The sequence below is a fragment of the Chionomys nivalis genome, chromosome 22 (assembly GCF_950005125.1).
Source record: "Chionomys nivalis chromosome 22, mChiNiv1.1, whole genome shotgun sequence".
NCBI classification, from domain to species: Eukaryota; Metazoa; Chordata; class Mammalia; order Rodentia; family Cricetidae; genus Chionomys; species Chionomys nivalis.
Window position 1 is genome coordinate 49,863,976 of NC_080107.1, and position 23,498 is coordinate 49,887,473.

The following is a 23,498-nucleotide window of genomic DNA, read 5'->3' on the forward strand; positions in this document are numbered from 1 at the left end:
ACATGGTAAAATCGACAAACAGCAAAAGTACCAATCCCAAACAATTTTTAGAGATTTTTCATTTTCAAAGGAAAAGTCACCAAGAAATCTTATTAAAACTATTTATTCCTTGTGTACAAATAATACATTTCAATGATTTCAAGTGACTTATTTTTCAGGGACTACCCAAGATATACAAGATTCTGAGGTGAAATCAGATAAGGAAAAAGAAAGGCGCTGAAAAGAAATCAGAGTCATTTTGGCTTCATTTTATTTTTAAATGAAGTCACGAGTGTGCCCATGGAAACTCGGTGAGAAAACAAACCTTTGACCTTGCAGCAGAGATAACCAGAGGCCTGGGAAAGCGCTCGCGCTCATGGCCGTGCCACGGCGCTGACACAGGAACGGCACTGCTGATGCAAGCTGCCCCAGCACTCCATGGGAGCTCTGGATGAGGGAAGCCCTGCTCTCTAAAACATGGATGGAATCATATGCCTTGAGAAATTCTGGCCAAAACACGGTCTTCTGTCCTAACTGGAAGAAATCAATCAGCTCCTTCCACTGCTGTCGTGGCAACAGGTTTTACGTAGTACGGACCTTCACTTAGGTAGGTTCTGAGTCTTAAATAATTTGAGTTCCCAAAGATCTCTGCAACTGTCTTGGAATTGGCAAGTGCTTTAACCAGTTCATATTTGGCATCCTTAGAAGCTTTGTCATGTTCCACAGAACGGTCCATCACAAATTCCACAAAACCTGGACTGTTAAACATAAGTTTCTGAGCCCAGGGCTGGTTTGCAATAGCCTGAAATGAAAGATGGAAGAGAATACAGTTATCTGGGCCTTAAGAAGGTGCACCTGTGCGCAGAACAACACAGCACGTAGAAATACACGTGGCAGCACTGACCTTAAAATCACCCTTTGTTCAAGTAAACCAATTCCCAAGAAACATATTTTAAATAATTTTATATACTAAAAGTTTTGTATACAAAGATGTTCATCACACTGTGGAAACTATAACTGTTTAATAATGGGCCCGGATAGGTAAACTATGGCTCGTTACGACTTATTTATAAGGAGCCTAACAGCTTGAGTAATCTACCACGTGAAAGACGCAGAGCGGTGATTCTCACCCTCCTGACACTGCAGCCCTGTACTACAGCTCCTCACACTGTTCTGACCCCAGCCGTAACATTATATTGTTGTTACTTCATAACTGTAATTTGCTATGTTATGAATCATAATTCAAATATTTCTGGAGACAGAGATTTGCCAAAGAGGTAGTGACCCAGAGGCTGAGAACCGCTGACACAGATCCAGTTTCTAGACAACACTGAAATGGTACCAAAGCAGAGCAAAGCCAGAGGAGACAACGATGCTTCAGGGACACTCTTGAGATGGGGTTCCCTGTAGACCCTGCTGGGTGCCAATGGGATGGCCTCTCTTAAACCAGATGCATTCTAAACCAGTCTAAGAGTCTGATCTGGACTGATGTAGGAGGACCGTCAGTACCAGCCTGTAAACCTGCGTTCATTCCTGACAGTCAGACTGAGGAACGAGGACGGTGAGTGGGGATGGGCAGAGGTAAGGAGCACACTAATCACCTTCCCTCTGGAAATACTGCACTCCACGAATCAATGCTAAAACCAAGACGGAATGTAAGCACACAACTTTGTGATCTGAAATCTCCTATTTTTCAGTCTTTTTCAAATTTTAAAATAATGAGTCAGCAACCTACATGTTTATCGAAAACTCATTGTAGTAATGTAGTATTTAGTATGCTTATAGCCTCGTTTCCTCCTTAGGCTGGCAGCACGAGCTGCCCACCCTCATCAAATCAGGGTCAGAAGAGCAAGAACTAAGGTCATGAGACATGAATGCAAATGGCTGGTTCAAAGGTGAAGCATCCCGAAGCACTTTTAAAGTCTTACTGTTTTTTTTTTTTTTTTTGTCATGGGAAAAATGTTTATTTTGAAATTATTTTAGTTTAGAAATACAAAACCTCTTGGGGAGGGAAAAAGGAAAGGAAAACACAAAGTATACAGGCAACTTTTTACTTCATAAGCTTCTCACACCCTCATTTGCTCCTAGTTCCCGCGAAGAGAAAGCATTCAGCCACCCACAATAATGTTATTAATAGGGATATGGATCAGTTTCACAAAGAATCCAATGAATCCCATGATAGCAAATCCTATGGCTGTGGCCATGGCAATCTTCTGGAATTCTTTTCTGTCGGGCTTGGTGCATCTTTTAACCAGCCGAATTGAGTCCTTTACGAACTGCCGACTTGGCTCAACAAACTGCATTACCTGATCCATGACTGATTGCGGGACGGCGGCTTGAGAAGGCAAAGACACGTAGCTTAGGAGAGGACTGACTAAAGTCTTACTGTTTTATACCTAAATTGGCAGTCTCGAAGATGACAGGAACACCTGTGTTAAGACATGCTTTAGGAAGTCTTCCTCCCTCATTTCCTCCCAGCATGGCCTAGTGTGTGTCCTGGATCCCGTGATAAGACCACTAATGTGATTATATCAGCCCGGACAGCGGGCACAGTGCTAAGTGCTGGGGCTAAGAGGGTAAACACAGGAAGGAGTTAATGCACATTTCAACAGGTGTAATACCTCAGCTGTAATTTTATAGCCAACTTTCTAACTATATTTATGGTCTGGCTCCCTCTACAGAATGGAAGTTCAGAAAAGGCTCAACATCTAGCAGGCAGGGGAAACTCAGCATCTGCTGAAGTAATGTATCACACATGAGAACAGGAACCACTCAACTCCACTGTAGACTCAGGCAGTGTGCTGATGCTACTGCTTGATAAATTAGCAGTGTTGAGGTCAGAAAGCACAGCAAAGGTCAGAGGTAAGAAACTGGCAAACAGGCATCACCGTGCACTAAGTGCCAGAAGGTACAGCAGCAATTAAGGCTCAGGAAAGAGGCTGAGCACAAACTGGGGTAATCTGTGATCCAACAGCAGCTTGTTCAACCTCGAACAGCACTGGATTCCTTTTACTGACAAACTGCTGACATATGTGTCTCCCCCACTGGCCCCCGCAGTAGCAGCAGCGCAGAAACTGCTGTGTGCGCACTCAGTGGCTAGCTCACTCTGCGTGCTCTGTGTTGAGCTGGAAGTCACATAAGGACTTGTAGACAAGAGAATACCTACTGTGAACACTTTCAAGGCAGCACAGTGTAGTTCAGGAAAGGGCTGGTTACTGATGCCACGAAAGAGTTCCAGGGAGTCTCGCGATAAGGAGGAAAACCAGGATTCCGCCATCCTCAGGAAGTCATCAGTCTGCTGCTCAGGCTGTGAGACAGAGAGGGAAACACTCACGACAAGGTTGGCAACGACTGTGCAGAGACTGGTGTAAACAGCACCAGAGAGCCGCCTGTGCAGAACTCACCCCACCATGCAGAGACTGGTGTAAACAGCACCAGAGAGCCACCTGTGCAGAACTCACCCCAAACCCATTTCTGTTGGAGGGTATGGAGTTCTCTCCAGGGTCCGTAGTTCTACTGCTCCACTCTATACTTAGAACGTTAGTAATCAGGCCCGTGAGATGGCTCAGAGGTTAAGAGCACTGACTGCTCTTCCAGAGGCCCTGAGTTCAATTCCCAACAACCACATGGTGGCTCACAGCCATCTGTAATGAGATCTGGTGCCCTCTTCTGGCCAGCAAGCATACAGACAGACAGAACACTGTATACACAATAAATAAATAAACTACAAAAAAAAAGTAGGAAGAGAGAATATTGACTTTGCAAAGTTGTCCCCTGACCTCCATATGTGTACCATGGCATGTGAACCCATACAGATACACCTTCCCCCATCCCTCCTTGTCTCAGACACAACAATAAATAAAAGTTAGGAGGTAAGGAGAGGGTCATGGGTAAGCTAACCAGAACTAAAGAAGTCCCCCCTCCCGATTTTAATGGAATTTGAATACCGGTATCCTGCATGAGTAGACAATGCTGTTCCCAGAAGAAATGGGTTATTAAATGAAAACCTTAGGAACTCTTTACAAGTTAACTGGGAGGTCCCAGAGAGCACCCCCCCCAATTAAAACAGGGTATGCCCATTGCTCTTGGTTGCCCACCATAACTAAATGGTAACCCTCTTCCCAAAGACACCCAAACTTTGTTGGCACAGAGAAACCAATGACTAGGAAATTCTGCCTCAGCCAGCTAGCTTCTATGGTACTAGAAAGCACTATGCAGGCTTCCAGGGAGAAGAGATGTCATTTGACTTTCAATGAAAGACGTGTCCCTGGTGCAGAGCGCAATGACTGTTATGTGGATGACCACCTCTGACTAAACCCGAGCACTGCTTCATGAGAAGGAACTCATGCTTGGTACTGTAAATCTTGTCAAAAAGCCATAGCTGGGGACTGGAGAGATGACTCAGAGGTTATGAGCACCAGATGCTCTTTCTGATGACCTTGTTTGGTTCTCAGCACCCACGTGGAAGCTCACAACTACTTGTAATTCCAGTTCCAGGTGATCTGATGCCTTCTTCTGGCGTCTGAGGGGATTGCAGACATGTGGTGCACAGACATACATACAAGAAAACATCCACACACACAAAATAAAGTAATTAAATAAAAAAGCTCGTAGTTGAGGAAGTCATAGGTCTTAGAGGGGAGCATACTATTGCTGTCTTACTTACTGGTCACATTTATACTTAAATTTGTGCTGCCTCCAACAACTTTGGTCAGAGATGTTTCTTTTTGCAGTGGGCGGCGGCTACCATGAATAAATGACTTAATTGCTCAGCCTAAAGTAAGATCTGTATCAACCCCCAACTCGCCAATGCTCAGGGAGCACTGCGGAAGAATGCAAGCGTTGGTGCTGGGGAGGAAGGCTCTGAAATATTATCTTCTAGACAGAGCATGATGGCGGCACTCATAAACTCCTAGTAGGGGTGGCTGTCTGCTATTTGCACAAGTCAGCCAAAATCCCACTAGAGATGAGGAAGAGCTATAGCAGTTGACAGCAGCTAGGGGAGGGACAGTCTTTGCAAGTGTGGCTATGACCTCATAGCCTTGTGCACATGGATTGGATTCAGTAGTTATGAAAGAAAGGAAGAAGACAGGCATGAAGTTGGGAGAACATTGGAGGAACATGGAAGGGATGTTGAAGAGGAGTGGATACAATCAAAGTTTATGTATACATGTATGGAACACTTAAGTAAATAAAAATATTGCCAAAAACTTTTCATGCAATTAGTTACATAATGAAGGTGATCATCTTTTTTTGTTTTTCGAAGACAGGGTTTCTCCATGCAGCCTTGGCTGTCCTGGAGCTCAGAGACTCTTCCCGCCTCTGTCTCCCTCCTAAGTTGCTGGGACCAAAGGCATGCACCACCAGGTTATTGTCTTAATTACCGTGGAAACACGACACCCATGTGAACACCCATGGCTGACTAGTGCCAAGCCGATGCATCCTCCCAAACATACCCTACTGCCCTTCAATAATTTCTCCATCTACTTACTGATAAATACAGAAGAGAAGAAACTGCATCCAAACATCTAGTTTTTAGCTCTGTGGAAGCATTCTTTGCTTGATATCCTATCCTCATGAGGAGACGTTCAAAGCGGGTTCCTGTGAAGGATTAATGGTGACACATAACAAAACCTACCAGTTTAACCACCTCAAACAGTTAATGCACCATCACCATCTCCAGACTGTCTCCAACAACCCAAACTCTAACTCTGTACCCACCCCCCTTCTCTCATGTCCTGGTATCCACTCTCCACAATCCTGTCTGTGAAATAATGCAAAACCCATCTTCCATGCCTTAGTATAAAATGTTTTCAGATTTCCTCTGGGCTACAGCTTGTGCCACAATGTCATCCTTTTACAAGGAGATGCCAACCAGCATCACTTATCCAGCGATGCACACCAGTTTCCAATTACTGAGTCGACTGATAGTGCTGGAACAGGAGTATACAGAAACTGCTTGAGCCTGTGCTTTCCATATTGTTTAGTTTATGTCTAGAGGTGGAATTGCTGGGTCATGTTAATTCTATGTTTAATTTTTCAGTGGAACTTCCATACTGTTTTCCATAGCAACTGCACCATTTCATAGTCTGATCAGAAAACATGGGAGTTTTCAACATCTGAACACTTATTATGCTTTCTTAATTAAAAAAAAAAATGACTATCCTAATAGGTGTGAAGTGCAAAGGGCAATTTATTCTTTCATGCATTGTGATTATCCACCTAAAACACACAAAGAGGGATGTGTTCAGAGACCACGTGATAGACCCAAACACAGCATTCTACTTGCTACTTAGGGTGAGCATGGCATACAGGACTGGATCAAAGGCCTCGGTCTGCACAAGCTCGGGAAGTCTCCTGCATTTCTGCTCCTGTATCTGGGAAGGACTACAGCCGCTCCATGCAGGCAGGACTGAGAAGTGGATGCCACAGGGAAAGCACTTAAGAACCATAAGGAACAGTGCAGGGGCTGTGCATGCAATGCATCAATTTTCAACATGTACTTTGCAAGTGTGTTAAATAGTGCTGTTTGACTGTCTCCTTTCCTGTACTAGAATTTGTTGTGCAAGGAGACAGTCAAGGATATTGCACACATGCATCTTTCTTAACATAAACACTTGGCACACACTTTTCTTCCCTGACTGTCAACCCCTGAAGAAGCTGCTGCTGTGCTGCTGTGTAAATGAGGAGAGTGAGGCCTAGAGGACGACGTGAGTGAAGTCCACACAGCTTCCAGCAGCGAGGGGACCGGGACAGGACACGACACGAGCTACACCATAAAAAGCAGTCAAGGAAGATGGTTAACTGTAAACGCTGTGTGGTCCCTGTTGTGTGAAGTAACCTAAATTTAGCAAGGAGTAAAAGCCACAGACTCAGAGGAGTGCACACCAGGGTAAAGGCTATACAAGCCTATACAAGTAGTCCCTTAACAGTTAACCGTCAGCAGATGGACCTGTGCCCTGAATCCCGGCCAGAAGTGAAAATAACATCTTATGAAAGCCAAGGTCAATCATACCAACCTGTCTTCTGTAAAACCTGCTTGCCTTCAACACTGGATCCCAGAATTCCAACAGTGTCCATGGCTACACCAATCATGGTGGGGTCCTGACTGTCTGCCATTTCAAACACTTTTTCCAGAAAGACAGGGTAGCGCTCACAGATCTGCTGAGGACTATCCATGACAGCCAGGTTTCCAAAAAACTTCACAAATCCTAAATATATTCATAAAAAAATACTTTAACAGAGGGGTAAGACAAATTGGGGACCATGTTTCCACAGGAATATTAATAAACTGCAGGTCAAAAAGAGAAGACAAACAAACACTGTGCTGCCTACAGAACAGAGTCAATAAGGAGGCTGAAAGACCCATGAGATGTGTGCTTCTGAGAGGCTGAGGCAGAGAAGCATCTATGAGCTTGAGGCCAGCCTGGTCTATACAGTGAATTACAGTCAGGAGGGGCGAGAGAGGGAGAGCGAGGAAGAGAGAGACAGAGGGGGAGAGAGGAAGAGAGGGAGGAGGGAGGAAGAGACAGAAAGAAAGGAAGAGACAGAGATGGGAAAAGGAAGAGAAGAAAGGGTGAGGGAGCGACAGATTTAGAGGAGAGGAAGAGAGACCATGTAAAGACCAAGCTTGAAGACATTATTGAAAGAAACTGTTAACCAGGAGACCCCACAAGGGGCATGAACCTTCAGCTACTACAAGTACTGACGAAAGACAAATCAGAATACAATGGGTGGCATGAATCCTCCCCTACCATCTCTCCCCAGGACCCCATGGGTCTGGTACACACAGTCAATGTCATTACTGCTATTTTGATTTACTTCTCACTGAACTTTTTTTTTTCTTTCTCTTTTGGTTTTTGGGACAGAGTTTCTCTGTATATACCTGGCTGTCCCAGAACTTACTCTGTAGACCAGGCTGGCATCAAACTCAGAGATCCTCCTGCCTCTGCTTCCCGAGTGCTGGGATTACTGGCATGCTCCCCACCGCCCGTTCCTCTGCTGATTTTTAACTGGTCTGTTTTCTTGCTACCAACCGTTTGCGTCCCTTATATTCTGGATGATTCTTTCCTAGTTTGCAAATACTCCTCTAACCCCAGACTGCATCTCACTCTGGTGACTGTCTCCTTGTCTGAGCAGATGTTTTGGTACAATGACCAAGACCATCTTGGCCCAGACCAGCCTGAAGCTTTCCCCACTACATTTCTGGCAGCAGCTTCAGTTTCACACCTTGTGTTTTAGTCCTTCATTATACTGTGTTGAGTTCTATGATGTGAGATGAGGGTTCAATTTCATTCTTCATTTAAATATCCAGTTTTGCCTTTTAGCATCACTTACTGAGAACAATTTACTCTCCACTGTATGTTTTGGGCATGCGTGAATACACGCATTTACTTTTTTTCCGTTCTGTCCTATTAGTCTGTGTGTCTTTCTAGGAGTAAGATGGTGTTTCAATCACCAAGTATTATTTTTTCAGAAGTTATCACAATGGTAGTGTTTCCTTGAGCTCTCTTGGACAATTCCTTAGTGGAGAAGGCTATTAATTTTGTAGCTGTTGATCCTACAACTTCACTTAATCATTTCTGAGCTGTTGACAATCTCTTGGTGGAGTCTATGAAGCATCCTGCACGTAAGATCATGATGTGGGAGTCCCCTCTGTGTGCTGTGATTACCATTAATAAATAAAGAAACTGCTTCAGTCCTATAGCAAGGCAGAACTTAGGTAGGCAGGGAAAGCTAAGCTGAATGCTGGGAGGAAGAAGGACAGAGGCAGAGAGAAGCCATGGAGTCAGACATGCTGAAATTTTGCCGGTAAGCCACTGCTACGTGGCGATACACAGATTAATAGAAATGGGTTAAATTAATAAGAGTTAGCCAATAAGAAGCTAGAGCTAATGGGCCAAGCAGTGATTTAATTAATACAGTGTCTGTGTGATTATTTTGGGTCTAAGCTAGCTGGGCGGCAGGAAACCAACAAGCAGCCTCCCACCACAAGATCATGCCGCCCACACACCCATGAACAGGAACAATTTCCTATCTTCCTCTTAGATTTAGAAGCCTTTTATTTTTCCCCTTTCCAACATGTCTAGAATTTCCCACACTGCACTGAACTTCTCACTTGAGCACACCATCAGCTACAGACTTGTCTCACATGGCCTGTACTGTGCTAAGACGCATCTCTTCTTTTATACTAATTGAACTCTCAAGCTAAAAAGATACTGAATTTTTTAAAAATCAAATGCATTTTTAGATTTGCTGGCATGTTTTTTGTCTTCACTTTAGTACTCTGGTGAACAACTATTTAGTACTCTATTGAACAACTTGGATTTACTGAATCACTCAACGGTGACCCACCACTGAGGCTGCAGATGTCTTGTATTGGAAGCAGCACTAGGAAGGGTAACCTCTGCCCTTCAGAAGCCCATGTAACTCAGCTGCTCTCACCTGGCAAATAGAAGCCAGAGAAAGGGTCTGAATCTGCTCCAACAATTATATTAGATATCTGGTCAATGACTCCTTCCTGAGCAAGGTATTGTCGTCCATGATGGGTATATGCTAGTGACGTCACCATTTCTATACAGGTGGCTCTGAAATCAAAAAGGACAAAAATGAAGAGCATTTTAAAACTGCTTTCACACTGGTTGTATTTTATTTATACCCTCACATCTGAAAGGCCCTTTCATGTCATGGTGCCCTGTTCAGAAGACAACACAAGAACTACACAATTTCCTAACTTGTTACTATGGAGCTCAGATCTGAGGCCTGACCTTCTGACTGGAGGCCCAGTACTATTTCTGTAACAGAGCAGGAATATACTAAAGCAAAGAGCACACTTGGTCAGGGACAGAGGGTATGGTCATAGGAAAATAGCTACAACATCTTGCAGGGCTTTGCCAAACTCATTATACCGTGATCTAACGAGCAATTTCCTAAAATGCTTCCTGAAGATAAACAGCAGCCCAGAGACTGCAAACTCTGTACAGTCTCCAACAGCACAAACCACACTAAGCTCACAGTTGCTTCCTGGCCCTCCGAAAAAGGGCCTTTCTCGCTAAGAACTTTGAGTCTACATACCTGACCAGTACGTCCTCACCCGTCAGTTCTCTCAGGAGCTGGGTCACCAACCCACTTGTGGTACAGTAGTTTAAGGATTCTGAGGACACAGAAGCAATCTCTACAATTAGCTGAAAAAACCAAGAGAAAAAAAGGTCAAAACAACTCAAATCTGTTAGATCTCATTTTGAGTTACTATATATGTAATTGAATTCTTAACAATTCGCAACTTACTGAACTGTAAAACTTCAGTGAACATAAAAACAAATTACTATGAATAGAGAAATGGTTCACTGCATCTAGGTATATGTCTAATTCCACCAAGAAACCATTAATCAGGGCATAAAAGCTTACAGCATCAACAAACACAAAAAACGAGTCTTTCAAATGGCACACACACACACACACACACTTACTCACACACACACACACACCAGTAGAAGAGCACTTGCCTACTATGTACAGGGCCTATATCTAAGCACCACAAAACAAAACAGCAAAATGTGTCCGCACGTCTGTCTGTCACATCTCCATTTGAGAAGTATGTTCGGAAGCTTAATGAAAGACAAAGGATGCTGAGCGGCTGTAAGCAGAAGTGGTCAAATCAGGAATTTGTTTTTTACATCTTTACTTATTTTGTGTATGAGGGGAGGTGGGGACCAGAAGACAACTTGTGAGAATTGGCTCTCTCCTTCTGCCATAAGGATCTGGAGACCAAATTTCAGGTCATCAGGCTTAGCAGCAAGTGAGTACTCATCAAGCCATTTCCCTGGCCCAAAGATCAGTCCTATGTGTGCTACAAACATTATCTGTACACCACAAATACACATGACTTAGCGTATCAATTAAAATATAATTGGGGAAACAGTACTGACCGTACTTAAGAGAAACTAGGGATGAGAAAAATGAAGGGAAACTCATTTGGATACAAATACAGCAGTGCAGAAAGTGGTACTGGTAGGGTGGGCTAGGGTGGTGGCAGCTACGCCAGCGAGGGAGAAAGACACAACCTAAGTGAAACTAACGTGATGGGGTGTGTGACAGGGAAAACAAGCTTCTGCGAAGACGGCACAGACCAGGAATTCAGTAAGCATGAATGTGGGGGCAACAGTAAGTAAGGAGCTACATGAAGGCTGAAGTCTTAACTCGGAAGAGAGGTATGGGCTACAAGTTCATGCATGAGCGTCTTCTCACACAGGCGGATTTGCCTGAGCATAGCATGAACATGAAAGCAGGGGATGGGACCTCACAATCTTCGCAATGAAAACTTTGGTAAGGAATAATGAGCCAGGACGCAGAGGAAACAGACAAGGGAAAACTAGAGCTGGTGAGGGAAGTAGATTATAAACGGCTTCATTTTAGATGTGGTACTTACTTATGTGTATGAACTTGGGACAACTACTTCTTCAAAAGCGACATTAATACATACAACATTTACTATATTAATCAATGACACAGGGGCTAATATAGTTTGGTCACTACAGTGCTAACATACAAGCATAAGGACCCATGTTAAAACACCAGGTGCAACTGCATGCTATTATAATTCCATTGCTGGGTAGGCAAAGACAGGCAGGTCCCTGGAGCTCACCGGCCAGGCGGCTTAGTCTAATCAGTGGATTCCAGGCCCATGAGGCCCCATCTCAAAGAACAAGGTAGAGCTGAGGAACGACACAGACTGACCTCTGGCCCCCACATGCACACATACCAAGTGTAAACACACAAAAGGAATGAAAGATGGTGTGTGTGAGGATTTTAGTAGTGTTCAACAGAAAACTGGTGGAAAGAAGAGCCAATTCTGCCCACTGCAGTACCGACAGTTTTTCACTGGAGTCTCGTTAAAAGTAATACTCACAGCACGCTGTAAGTATGTCTGTGACCATCTCATACCTTGGGCTGCGAATGCATCTCGATACTGTGACCACCATATCATACAGGATCTAACGCAGACTATATACTGTATGCAAACGAGCCACTTTGTCTTCCTTTGTAATTTACTACCGTTTTGAAAGCATTAGAAAGTGAGTCTCTAGTTTTACCTCATAGACCCTGTATCGGACGACATCATTTGTTTTCATTACATTTTTCAAATCATCCAGCAAATTACTTTCAAATAAAGCTTCCAGTCCAGCTTGGGTTAGTGATATTCTTGACAGGGATTTGATAGCCTTATATGAAAAGAAAATACTTCTTGTCAGAAAAGTACAGAATATTTATACCTACTTCCTACACTTGATATGAAAATTAGCATATAAAATACCTAATCTAACAGGTATTCACATTTTAGCTACTGTTATTTATAACTGGAAAACACTGAGCAACCAAATGTAAATCTGATAGACAACGTAGATGTGCCTTAGGAGCTCCCTGCTATGTGTCTGACACCAGACTGCAGATTCGATTCTACCTTAATCCTACAAAAACCATCCACTAACCCTTCTCTGCTGACTCCAGGACACCATGCCTCGCACAGTTGGCTGAGAGTGTTCTAGCAAACTCACCACTTTGGCAACAGATAGATTCTCTCCACCAATGCAATAAACAATCTGTTTTAACAGATCTACATTGTTCAGAATCTCAGTAACAGCTTCAGAATTTTCAACAATTCTTCCAATCTGAAAGAAAACAAAACAAACAAGCAGAGAGACACTTTTTCCATGGAGAACACATTTACAAGTAGTTATTACAGCTACTATACAAATCACTACAAATACACAAGGATCCAAATTCATTAAAGCCAAACACAAATATGGAAAGGAGCAATAAATAGTGGGTAAAGAGAGCAGACAGGTGAATCAAAACAATATGAATCCTAACATACTAACTTTTAGATTTGCACAAATCTTGTATAGATTACTTTGAGTTTAATTTTTAAATTAAGTAATACAAAATAGGAGTACAATTTTTATTTCTAGGGCAGTAAGATGATCAAATAAAGATGGGCAAGCATCTGCCATAGTCTCTGGCAATGAGTAAACACCACCCCAACTGAGTACACATGTACACATGCAGAAAAGAGACGGCTGTGGATGTCTACTGGGTAACCAGCTGTGTACCTATGACCCCAGCAGCACTTCACACAAATGCAATGATGGTTTGGCTGCTGTGATCACAGTTACTATCTTAACGTGTTGGCTTAATGAACTTTACACTTAGTTCATGCTTCTTCAAAACAAAATAATGTCGCAAAGTAACTTTTAAATACCTAAAATCATTTTTTTTCAGACTAAGCACTCCTTAAAAAAACAACAGGTGTGTCTTGTTAACTCAAACAGCAATGGCATGACACCCGGTGTTCAATGAACAGCTGACAGTGAACGGCTGTGTGTTTACTACTAAAATTCCATACCTGGGACAGAGTGAGGGATTTTACAGAATCATCTGTGTGAGTCAGTCCCTTCTGTAGGTCAACCCTGAGGTTCCTGGCCAAGTGAACTGGCTCCACAGCTTGGAGCAACCTCTCCAGAATGGATACACACAAAGCGATCTGTTCCCTAAAGGAGACACCACAGAGCTTATCCACATCATGTCAGACTGGACACAACCACCGAACACCTAAAACTTGGCACCATGACAATTTCTTCCTAAAGATTTTTTTCAAGGTAGCAGGTTCTAGTCACATATTAGACATTTCGTATGTATCTATTATCTACAATGCCTGTGTTGGGGCTACAGAGACAGACAGAACATATGGTCGAGCCTCGGAAAGCTCACTCTGGTAGAACACACACACACATACACGACATATTACAGACAAATGCTGTAAGATAGGGATAGAAGCCGTGGGAGATTAAAAATAAGTTTGCAAGGTATGGATAAGGCTTCCAGGGGCAGCAATGCCAAACTAAGTATTATGAAAAACGGAACAAATGACTTAGACAGGTGTTTCAAGCAGGGGAAGTAGCAGCATAAAGAAAGCAGAGAAATAAGCTACTGTATTAAAACTTGAGAGGAACCTCATGGAGCATGTCATGACTGGTCAGAACTGGGGGGAGGTGGTAAATGGGTGAGCTGAATGTAAGAAAGGAAACTAAACGTGCACAGAGTCTCTTATGCCATCCTTGAAATGTAGACTTTTTCCAGAGAAGCAATGCCAAGTGGTCAAGTGGCTTTATGCAGAGAATTAACATAATGACATTTAGCTTACAGAAATCTCTTGGGGGCTGGGGATGGAACTCTGTGGTAGAACACATGCTTAGCATGTACAACGCCTCGGTTCAATCCCTAATGCCAAGGAGGCAGAAAGAACAAACGAATATGAAGAAGAGAGAGAATATGAGGAAGGAGTGAACCAGTGATGCAGCAGCCAAGCTGGAGAAGAGGGAAAGCTACCAGAAAGTAGACCAATCCGAGCATGTTGACGACCCACTACAGGTACAGCTCTTGTTGCAAGATCAACTTGTCTTTTAATAGGCAATATAAATAAATGGGCTAATCTATGCCCGATGCCAGTACAGAATTAAACTGCCCTAACTTTCCTAGATCGTGACAAAACAAATCAAAAGCCTTAAAAACAAGCACAAGGGCTGGGGCGATGGCTCAGTGGGTAAAGCATTTGCCAAGGAAGAATGAGGCCTTCCGCAGAGGATCTGAGCTGGGATTCCCAGAACCCACAGAAGTTGGATGACTCTGTGAAAAGACTTGCCAAGCAAGGCCTGATGACTCGCAGAATCCATGGGAAAAGCTGGATATAGCAGTTTGCACCAGACAGGGCAAGATGATCATGGGCCAGCTAGCCTGGAGCAGAGGTTCTCAACCTGTGGGTCGTGACCCCTCAGAAAAACATGAGGTGTTTATATCACAATTCACAAGAGCAGCTAAATTACAGTTATGAAGCAGCAACAAAAACAATTTTATGGTGGGGGACCACAACATGAGGAACTAACTACATTACAGGGTCGTAGCATTAGGAAGTGATGTGGGAGTGTCATCTATCTATCTGTTGCTTTCATTGGTTAATTAATAAAGAAACTGCTTGGCCTTTGGTAGGCCAGCCCTTAGGTGGGTGGAATAGACAGAACAGAATTCTGGGAGAAAGAAGCCAAGCCAGGCAGTTGCCATGCCTCTCCTCTCCAAGATGGACGCAGATTAAGATCCTTCCTGGTGGGCCACCACCTCGTGGTGCTACAGATTGTTGGAGGTGGGTTAATCAAGATGTGAGAGTTGGCCAGTGAGAGGCTAGAGCTAATGGGCCAAGCAGTGTTTAAAAGAATATAGTTTCCGTGTAATTATTTTGGGTAAAGCTAGCAGTGCAGGAGCCGGGCGGCGGGAAGCGGCTTGCCGCTCCATTCACTACAGAGTGGCGCCCAATGTGGTAACTAAATCCACTTGAAAACCTTAGAAGGCTTAAAAAAAAAGGGGGGGGGGAGAGTTTAATGCAGCTTTTTGCTGTTTGTGGGTGGCTTGCCGCAAAGAAATTTTCCTGACTCAGCAGCAGGAAAAGACTGGCTGTTTTAAAATGCCGGCTTTCTGGGCTGTGCCGCCATCGCGATCTCTGTCTGGCTCCTGCAGGAGACAGAGCTTTTGAAGGGAGCATTTGGAGTAAAGTGCTATGGCTTGCTTGATGGCAATGTGGACTGCTGTGTGCCTGGAAGTTTGTGTGGCTCAGGGGCACCAAATGGCTCTGAGGCGGGAGCGGCTCAGCTCCGCCATGCTGAACTGTGCTGGTCTCAGGCAGGAACTATCGTATAATCTAGAAAATCTAACTAACATGGCTACAAACTTGACTATTATAGATGATTATCTATTAACCTATATCTCTTAATTAGACATTACATTTTTAAATGAACTATACAATCACAATACCTTAATATCAGAAATACATATACATATAACAAAATTGACCTTAAAATCCATACCAATGCAAATTATTCATATCTATATCAAGGAAGGTTGGAAACCACTGGACTGGATGGGTGGTGGTAGAAAAAAAAACAAGAGAGGTCTTGTCTCAACAGTAAAAAGGTTAGAATGGACTCCCAGAAGGTGTACACACACACACACACACACACACACGCATGCACGCACACAATTTCCCATGAAAAGAACTTAAAAAGTAGTGATGGGTTAAACTGTATTGTGTATAAACTGTAGGTCCTATGTGACCCTTAGCTGCCAAACAAGCTGGAGGTGGTGAAGTCAGAATGGTTCTTGTTTGACTTCTATGGTGTGTATCAGTAATCTTAGGTGTTAATTATATCCTCACAAACAGTGTAAGATCAGACTTCACCAACAGAATCAGATTCCCAATCAGCAGTCTCTTACATGGTCTCTCCACAATAACAGTAGTGTAAGGTGGAAGCTTCCAGAATTATCCGGACAAAAACCACTCCCACAGATTGCCTGCCACTGACAGACAGAGCACATGAAAATTGCTCCCCAGACTAGGACCCCATCAAGCAGCAAACTGTCTTTTCCACTTCACTCTAAACTTCCCAACTCGCAGGGTGACTTTCCAGTCTTTTCATTTTCCACAGGAAAAGCTGGCGAGGAGCGGTGGGAGCCCTGTGAGATAGCCTGGGCTACACATTGCTCTATATAGCAAGATCCTACGGCAAAAAACAAAACAGACAACAGAAACTGGAGCTGGGACCCCTGTTAAAAGCCACAAGCCGCATCTTGTATTTAGTATGTATTCTATGTTCAGCGCCCAGGAGATGCAGAGGAACAAAATGTGGTTCCTGTCACAGAGGACACAGAACTGAAACAAAGGAACTGTGTCCAGAATCACTGACAGAGACGATGATAACATCCACTAAGATGTCGGAGCACACAGTTGTGTGCAGTTGGAGGGATGGCCCTTCCGCAGGGCCTTCATAGAACAGGGACCAAGAAGAGGGCACACAGTTAGAAAGTAATGGTATGAAAGACGTTAAGAAATTGCAAGTCACGCCTGAGGGACGTTAGTGGTGTTACATGATAGGTGGAGCAAATGATAGAAGTTACACTGGAAAGCTGACTGGACATTGAGCAGCAAGGGCCCACGGCCAGACTCTCTAGTCATGATTTCCCACTGTAGGCAAGGGTAGCCAGGGACAAGCCAGCCCAACTGACCTGACACGTTAACTCTGGCTGCAGGGTGAGGAACGGCCAGAAAAGGAAATAACCACTAAAACAGCGACTGTAAAGCCAACTCAACAGACCAGCAAGAGGAGTGAAAGCTCTCTGAAGAGAGCATAGAGGAGGGAAGCAAGCCCCCGAAAGCATCAGTGTTGACCAAAGAGCTCACTATCTTTTCAAATAAATCCATTAAATGATCAAATGACCAAATACAAGATGCTTTTAATTTAAAACTATAGACGCATATTAAATCAAAAGTTGTTACGCTAACAATTTAACCGCAGTTTCTACAGATAATCCTGGGTTATGCAGTTTAGCCTGTAGGGGATACAATGGATTATATACATTACACATATCGGGATCATTAGCTTTGCAATTTCCTTTTTCCCCCACTCAACATTTTCATATTCACATACAGAACTCCAATTTCTAAATAGCTGGGTGATTGCACTATAAGCTATGTCCTTAATTTGGTTGTTTCTAGTTCTTGCTGTCTCACCCATCTGTTATGACTACCCTTCTGTACACAGTACACTGCCATGCAAGGGAACACGCATTCGTACATCGGCGCTGAAATTAAAAGGCATGCGAGGGATCCCGCCACACTTCCAGCACAAGATCCTATTTGAAGAGGTGAAGCGTCAAGACGTGGTCAACACGCATTTGTGGGGTTTTGGCAATTGGACAACCTTCACTTTTCTCCCGCAAACCCATGGGGCCATGCCTACCCAGCCGTCTCCCAAGCCCCGGGCTTCTCTCACCGATTGTTCCCGTTAAGCAAGGAGAAGAGCGGGCCGAGGCGTAGTTCCGCCGCCTGCTCGCGAAGCTCGTGGAGCGGCACAGCGTGCACCACGGACTGCAGCGCACGCAGTTCCTCCAGCGGCGCCTCCAGCCGGGCCACCTCCCTCAGGAGTTCCACTGCCTGCGCCGCCATCTTTCTGGCGCCAGTCTGCCCGCCCACCTGTTAGGATCCCGGGGCCTTCTCCGAGTCTCGCGAGATCGGAGGGACGCCGCTCACAAATCTGTCAAGTCTCGCGAGGGATCCTTGGGGACTTGCCCAGAGCGGTGCACGCCCCTTTGTAGTTAGGGCCGAGTTGCTGCACTTGCTAGGCTTGCTGCACCCGGACGTCTGTGACGGTGAGGACGTCCGGGGAACCAAGAGGCGTTGTGCGTGATCTCCTCAAAGTCCTCCGTGGCGGAACCGGAATTATCAAGTCAAGGTACATGGTCCTACCTCAGGAAGACGTGACGAAGTTCTGAGAACTGGAACCCAGACGTGATGCGGCACCATGTTGACATCTGTCGTGCTACTGGAAGCTTGATTAAGAGACGTTTGGGGCAGAAAGTTTCCGGCATCTTCAAGATGCTGTGTGTGATGAAATCATCCAGAGGATGGACACTGCATTTGTCTTTGGAGTGGAGGTCCAAGCAGTAGAGGGGCTGGCCTCAGGCTCTGAAGGCCGTTTGCAACCAAGCCAAATGCACCTATAGGTGGGAACCAACGGTCAAGGGCAATCCATATCTGTTTCATGAAAGCATGAGAAAAAGTTCGGAAATCGCTGCTGTCTTGAGAAATACGACATTATTGGAGGAGGAAGAACCATTAAAAGCTAGGCGACAGATGTGCAGGCGAATCTTATGTCAACCAGACACACAGCTCAGAGTTATCTGAAAGGAGGGAACCTCAGTTGAGAAACTGATCCAGTTGTAGGGCATTTTCTTACTAAGTAATTGATAAGGGAGGGCTTAACAAATTGTGTGTGGGGCGATCCCCTGGGCTGGTGGTCTTGGGTTCTATTAGGAAGCAGACTGAGCAAGCCGTGAGGAGCAAGCCAGTAAACAGTGCCTTCCATGCTGTCTGCTTCATTCAGTTCCTTCCCTGTTTGAGTTCCTGTCCTGACTTTTTCTTCGATAATAAACCACATTATGGAGATATAAACAAATAAACCCCTTTTCTCCCCAACTTGCTTTTTGATCATGGCATTTTGTTGAGGCAATAGGAACCCTAACTAAGATAACAGCCAGCTATTTCAAGCAGTTGGAAAGTCCAGAGCTGTGGACTTCATCTGGTCCTCAGCCGAAGAAATGAGCCTGTTTGGGAAGTATTGCTTCCTGTACTTTTAAGGAAAGAGACAAAAATCCAGAAAGCTTAGAAAAGACCAAGGATGTGATATCCCTCTGTGTGAGTGCATGCCAGACACTCAGGTGAAAAAATAAAATTCTGTGGCTTTACAAAGACCCTAGTCGCACTTGTCTTTTGAAAAGAAGAAACCACCATTTTTCCTGTTTTATGCCTTGTTCACCCAGAAGTATCAATAACCATTGCCTTTTTTCTGGATTACTTCATGATTGTTATAGTCTTGAAGCCTAGACTAACTGGCAGAGAAAAATCTTGAATTAAAGGTGCTGGTGATTTTGGACAAAAGTACCAGTCATCCAAACTCTCCTTTGCTTATTCTAATGTTGATATTATGGCTCTTCTCCCCACTTCCCCCCAGAGGCTTGTTTTCTGTAGCCCTTGAATCGTATTTTTGAAGCACCAAGAAGACATTAGATCAGTTTTCTCACTGCATTGAAAGAAAAAAAAAACAGCTCACTTATGAAACACAGCGGCTGCTAGGCAGTGGGAGCACACACTTTAAACCAGCACTCAGGAGGCAGAGACAGGCGTATCTCTATAAGTTGGAGGTCAGCATGGTCTACAGAGCAAGTTCCAGACAGTCAGGATTGTTATACAGAGAAATCCTGTCTTGAAAACCATAAAAACGCAACAATAACAAATAAGACAAAGAAACACAGGGGCCTTACATTACTTTTAGTAGTTGTAAAAGAAGTAAAAAATGACACGTAGCCAACCATTCTTAAAGCTTGGTAGAAACTGTAGGAGTATGTTGTGAATTCTCGCCTGTTTCACTAGAGCTGATGAGTTTGAATAAGAATCTGTTAAACTGATGGGTTAAGGCTAACATTAAGAAAAGTGAAAACAGCAAACCAAGAGTCTATCCATAGACAAGAAGACCAGTCCTTACAAGCAAAGATTAAAGATAACTCTAAGGAAATTGGAAGCTGTGTATGCCAGGCCTCAGCCCTCCCTCACTGGCTGCAATTGATAGGGATCCTGTGCCTATGAGATGGCTCAGCAGGTAAAGGCACGTGTTGTCAAATTGATCAGTGTTGTAGAATATTAGCTGAAGATGTGTTCATTTGTTTATGCTGTGGAACATTTATTTAATGATGCAAACACGTGTTACATATTTTTATGTTGCATTTGTTTAGCTCTGTTGAAGCTGTGTTACTGTGCCTGTCTAAAACACATGATGGTCTAATAAAGAGCTGAACGGCCAATAACAAGGAGAAAGAATAGGAGGGGTTGGCAGGCAGAGAGAATAAATAGAAGGAGAAAAAATATCGAAAAAAAGGATAAGGAGGAAGACTTCAGGGGCCAGTCACCCAACTACACAGCCAGCCACAGAATAAGATTGAAAGTAAGATATACAGAAGTAAGAAAAGGAAAAAGCCCAGAAACAAAAGGTAGATGAGATAATTAAAGTTAAGAAAAGCTACCACAAGCCAAGCTAAGGCTGGGCATTCATAAGAAAATATATGTCAGCCGGGTGGTGGTGGCGCACGCCTTTAATCCCAGCACTCGGGAGGCAGAGGCAGGCGGATCTCTGTGAGTTCGAGACCAGCCTGGTCTACAGAGCTAGTTCCAGGACAGGCTCCAAAGCCACAGAGAAACCCTGTCATGAAAAACCAAAAAAAAAAAAAAAAAAAAAAAAAAAAAAAAAAAAAAAAAAAAAAAAACAACAAAGAAAATATATGTCTCTGTGTATATTTATTTGGTAACTGGGTGGCAGGCCCCCAAAAGAATAAAAGAGCAAAGAATAAAAAAACAACCAACTACAGATCTGAGTTCCATTGCTCTTGGTGGGAAGGAGAGACTCCACAGGTTGTCATATGGATGCCATACTGGTGTGGGAGTGCTGGCACTTAGACACACACCCCTCCATACACCAATAAAAAATGTAGTAAAAGATTGCAGTGGATTTCTAAATAACCTATAAAGACATAGAAGAGAACTTATAAAAACAAAGAGACCGGAAACAAATGAAGTAGGAAATGGAGAAGGATGCAGGATCCGAGTCTGAGGCAAAGTCTGACACGGGCCCGGAAGGGAGACACAGGATTTCATAAGGAGGAGAAGTGGGAGGATTGATAGGAATAAAAGGCCTCTGGAGGTGCTGCTTGTAATTCCAGGCTGTGGCGTTAAGACTGAGAGTTTGTGTCTCAAGATACTGCCAAAGCCATTCATGCACAATTGGACTTTGAGATCTAACCTGAGAATCGACTATAAGAAAACAGAAGCTCGGAGGCTGGTGGTCTCCCCTGCTGTCACACCCACACCAGTCACACACCATACCATCCAGTCTAGTCATTGAGCAGGTGGTGAGCAATAACATCTCATGAAAAGAACTGAGTTAAATGGTCATTATCAATGCCCATTTTCATTAATGTAATATGCTGTGGGATGTCTTTCTGTTTGCTATGAATTGTGTTGCTCTCATTGGTTGATCAATAAAGCTGCTTTGGCCTATGACAAGGCAGGATACAGCCAGATGGGAAATCCAAGCAGAGATATAGGAGAAGGATGGAGTCTGGGAGACACTATTCAGCTGCCCAAGGACCAGCATGCCAGCAACTGGTAAGGGCACAGCAAGGTGGCAATGCTTAGATTAATAGAAATGGGTTAATTTAAATGTAAGAGCTAGCTAGTAATAAGCCCGAGTCTTCGACTGAACATTTATAAATAATATTAAGTTTCAGAGTGGTTATTTGGGAATTGATGGGCAAGAGAGAAACCTCCAGTTACAGTAATAGGTATGAAGGACTATAGTATAGTCCTGATTTACCTCAATATGCTTATGAAGGTTTTTTCAGGACCTTCAGTCTTATTTTTTTTCTAACTATGTATTTTATACAGATAACTAAGTTTTTCAGTTACAACTAGAAAGAGGTAGTTGGAAAGAATAACTGCTTTTGAAATTGTTGCTTGGTTATATGTTTTTTGTTTTTTGTTTTGTTTTGTTTTTCGAGACAGGGTTTCTCTGTGGTTTTGGAGCCTGTCCTGGAACTAGCTCTTGTAGACCAGGCTGGTCTTGAACTCACAGAGATCCGCCTGCCTCTGCCTCCCGAGTGCTGGGATTAAAGGTGTGCGCCACCACCGCCCAGCTGGTTATATGTTTTGTAAATTATTCAATATTAATCTTTTGTTTTTCATATCTATGAAGGAAGTATGAACCTCTCCTTACTCCGCTCATCTCAGGTTAGGTAATTTATCTGAATGTGCAGCTAACAAGTTAACTCACTTTAGTTATTGCTTTCGCTAGGAAACCAGGGCTTTAACAGTAAATAGTCTAAACACTATTTAAACCACTGGAGGCTGTGAACTGGTCTCATGTCCAGATTTGGTTAATGGTATGTTTTTCTACACAGTCTGAAACAATTTTTGGTTTGTTTTCCATATTCCCTCATTTTTGTTTGAGAGTTTATTATATTGTTTGAAATATAACAAAATTTACCAGTTTTTTATTGATATTTATTGAGCTCTACATTTTTCTCTGCTCCCCTCCCCACCTCTCCCCTTCCCCCTTCAATCCTCCCCCAAGGTCCCCATGCTCCCAATTTACTCAGAAGATCTTGTCTTTTTCTACTTTCTACTTCCCATGTAGATTAGATCTATGTAAGTCTCTCTTAGTGTCCTCATTGTTGTCAAAGTTCTCTGGGATTGTGGTTTATAGGCTGGCTTTCTTTGCTTTATGTTTAAAAACCATCTATGAGTGAGTACATGTGATAATTGTGTTTCTGTGTCTGGGTTACCTCACTCAAAATAATGTTTTCTAGCTCCATCCATTTTCCTGCAAAATTCAAGCTGTCGTTACTTTTTTCTGCTGTGTAGAGCTCCATTGTGTAAATGTACCACATTTTTCTTATCCATTCATCGATTGAGGGCATTTAGGTTGTTTCCAGGTTCTGGCTATGACAAACAATGCTGCTTTGAACATAGTTGAGCACATGTCCTTGTGGCACAATTGAGAATCCTTTGAGTATATACCCAAAAGTGGTATTACTGGATCTTGAGGAAGGTTGTTTCCTAATTTTCTGAGAAATCACCACACTGACATCCAAAGGGGTTGTACCAGCTTGCATTCCCACCAGCAATGCAGAAGTGTTCCCTTTTCCCCACAACCTCTCCAGCATAAGTTGTCATCAGTGTTTTTGATCTTGGCCATTCTCAGAGTTGTTTTGATTTGCATTTCTCTGATGACTAAGGATGTTGAACATTTCCTTAAAGTGTCTTTCAGCCATTTTAGATTCCTCTGTTGAGAGTTCTCTGTTTAGGTCTGTAC

The 23,498-nt window shown here is 43.5% G+C and overlaps 2 protein-coding genes across 3 annotated transcripts; both read right to left on the reverse strand.

The window, feature by feature from the left end:
- Window positions 1–87: 87 nt before the first annotated feature.
- Psmd5 (proteasome 26S subunit, non-ATPase 5) lies at window positions 88–18,043 on the reverse strand. Of its 2 annotated transcripts, XM_057755484.1 has the most exons (10): window positions 17,853–18,043; window positions 13,382–13,526; window positions 12,534–12,647; window positions 12,072–12,200; window positions 10,054–10,163; window positions 9,424–9,566; window positions 6,999–7,190; window positions 5,471–5,580; window positions 3,146–3,286; window positions 88–781 (listed from the first exon to the last, which is right to left on the reverse strand). In XM_057755484.1, the coding sequence occupies exons 1-10, from the start codon at window positions 18,023–18,025 to the stop codon at window positions 524–526; spliced, it is 1,515 nt and encodes a 504-aa protein (XP_057611467.1). In that variant the 5' UTR covers window positions 18,026–18,043; the 3' UTR covers window positions 88–523. The 2 variants fall into 2 exon arrangements, with proteins under 2 accessions (XP_057611467.1, XP_057611469.1); XM_057755486.1 differs by lacking the exon at window positions 13,382–13,526 and having other exon boundaries at window positions 17,853–17,986.
- On the reverse strand, window positions 1,906–2,371 carry LOC130864740 (protein transport protein Sec61 subunit gamma). The gene has a single exon (XM_057755487.1). It carries the CDS (start codon window positions 2,292–2,294, stop codon window positions 2,088–2,090), a length of 207 nt encoding a protein of 68 aa, XP_057611470.1. The 5' UTR covers window positions 2,295–2,371; the 3' UTR covers window positions 1,906–2,087.
- Window positions 18,044–23,498: the final 5,455 nt, after the last annotated feature.

Coding starts and splice junctions, on each gene's coding strand:
- LOC130864740 (XM_057755487.1), bottom strand. CDS start 2,294: ATGGATCAGGTAATGCAGTTTGTTGAGCCAAGTCGGCAGTTCGTAAAG.
- Psmd5 (XM_057755484.1), bottom strand. CDS start 18,025: ATGGCGGCGCAGGCAGTGGAACTCCTGAGGGAGGTGGCCCGGCTGGAG. Junction 12,201..12,533: donor ATCTATCTGTTGCCAAAGTG/GTGAGTTTGCTA, acceptor TTTTCATATAAG/GCTATCAAATCCCTGTCAAG. Junction 7,191..9,423: donor CTCTGGCTTCTATTTGCCAG/GTGAGAGCAGCT, acceptor GAATATATTTAG/GATTTGTGAAGTTTTTTGGA.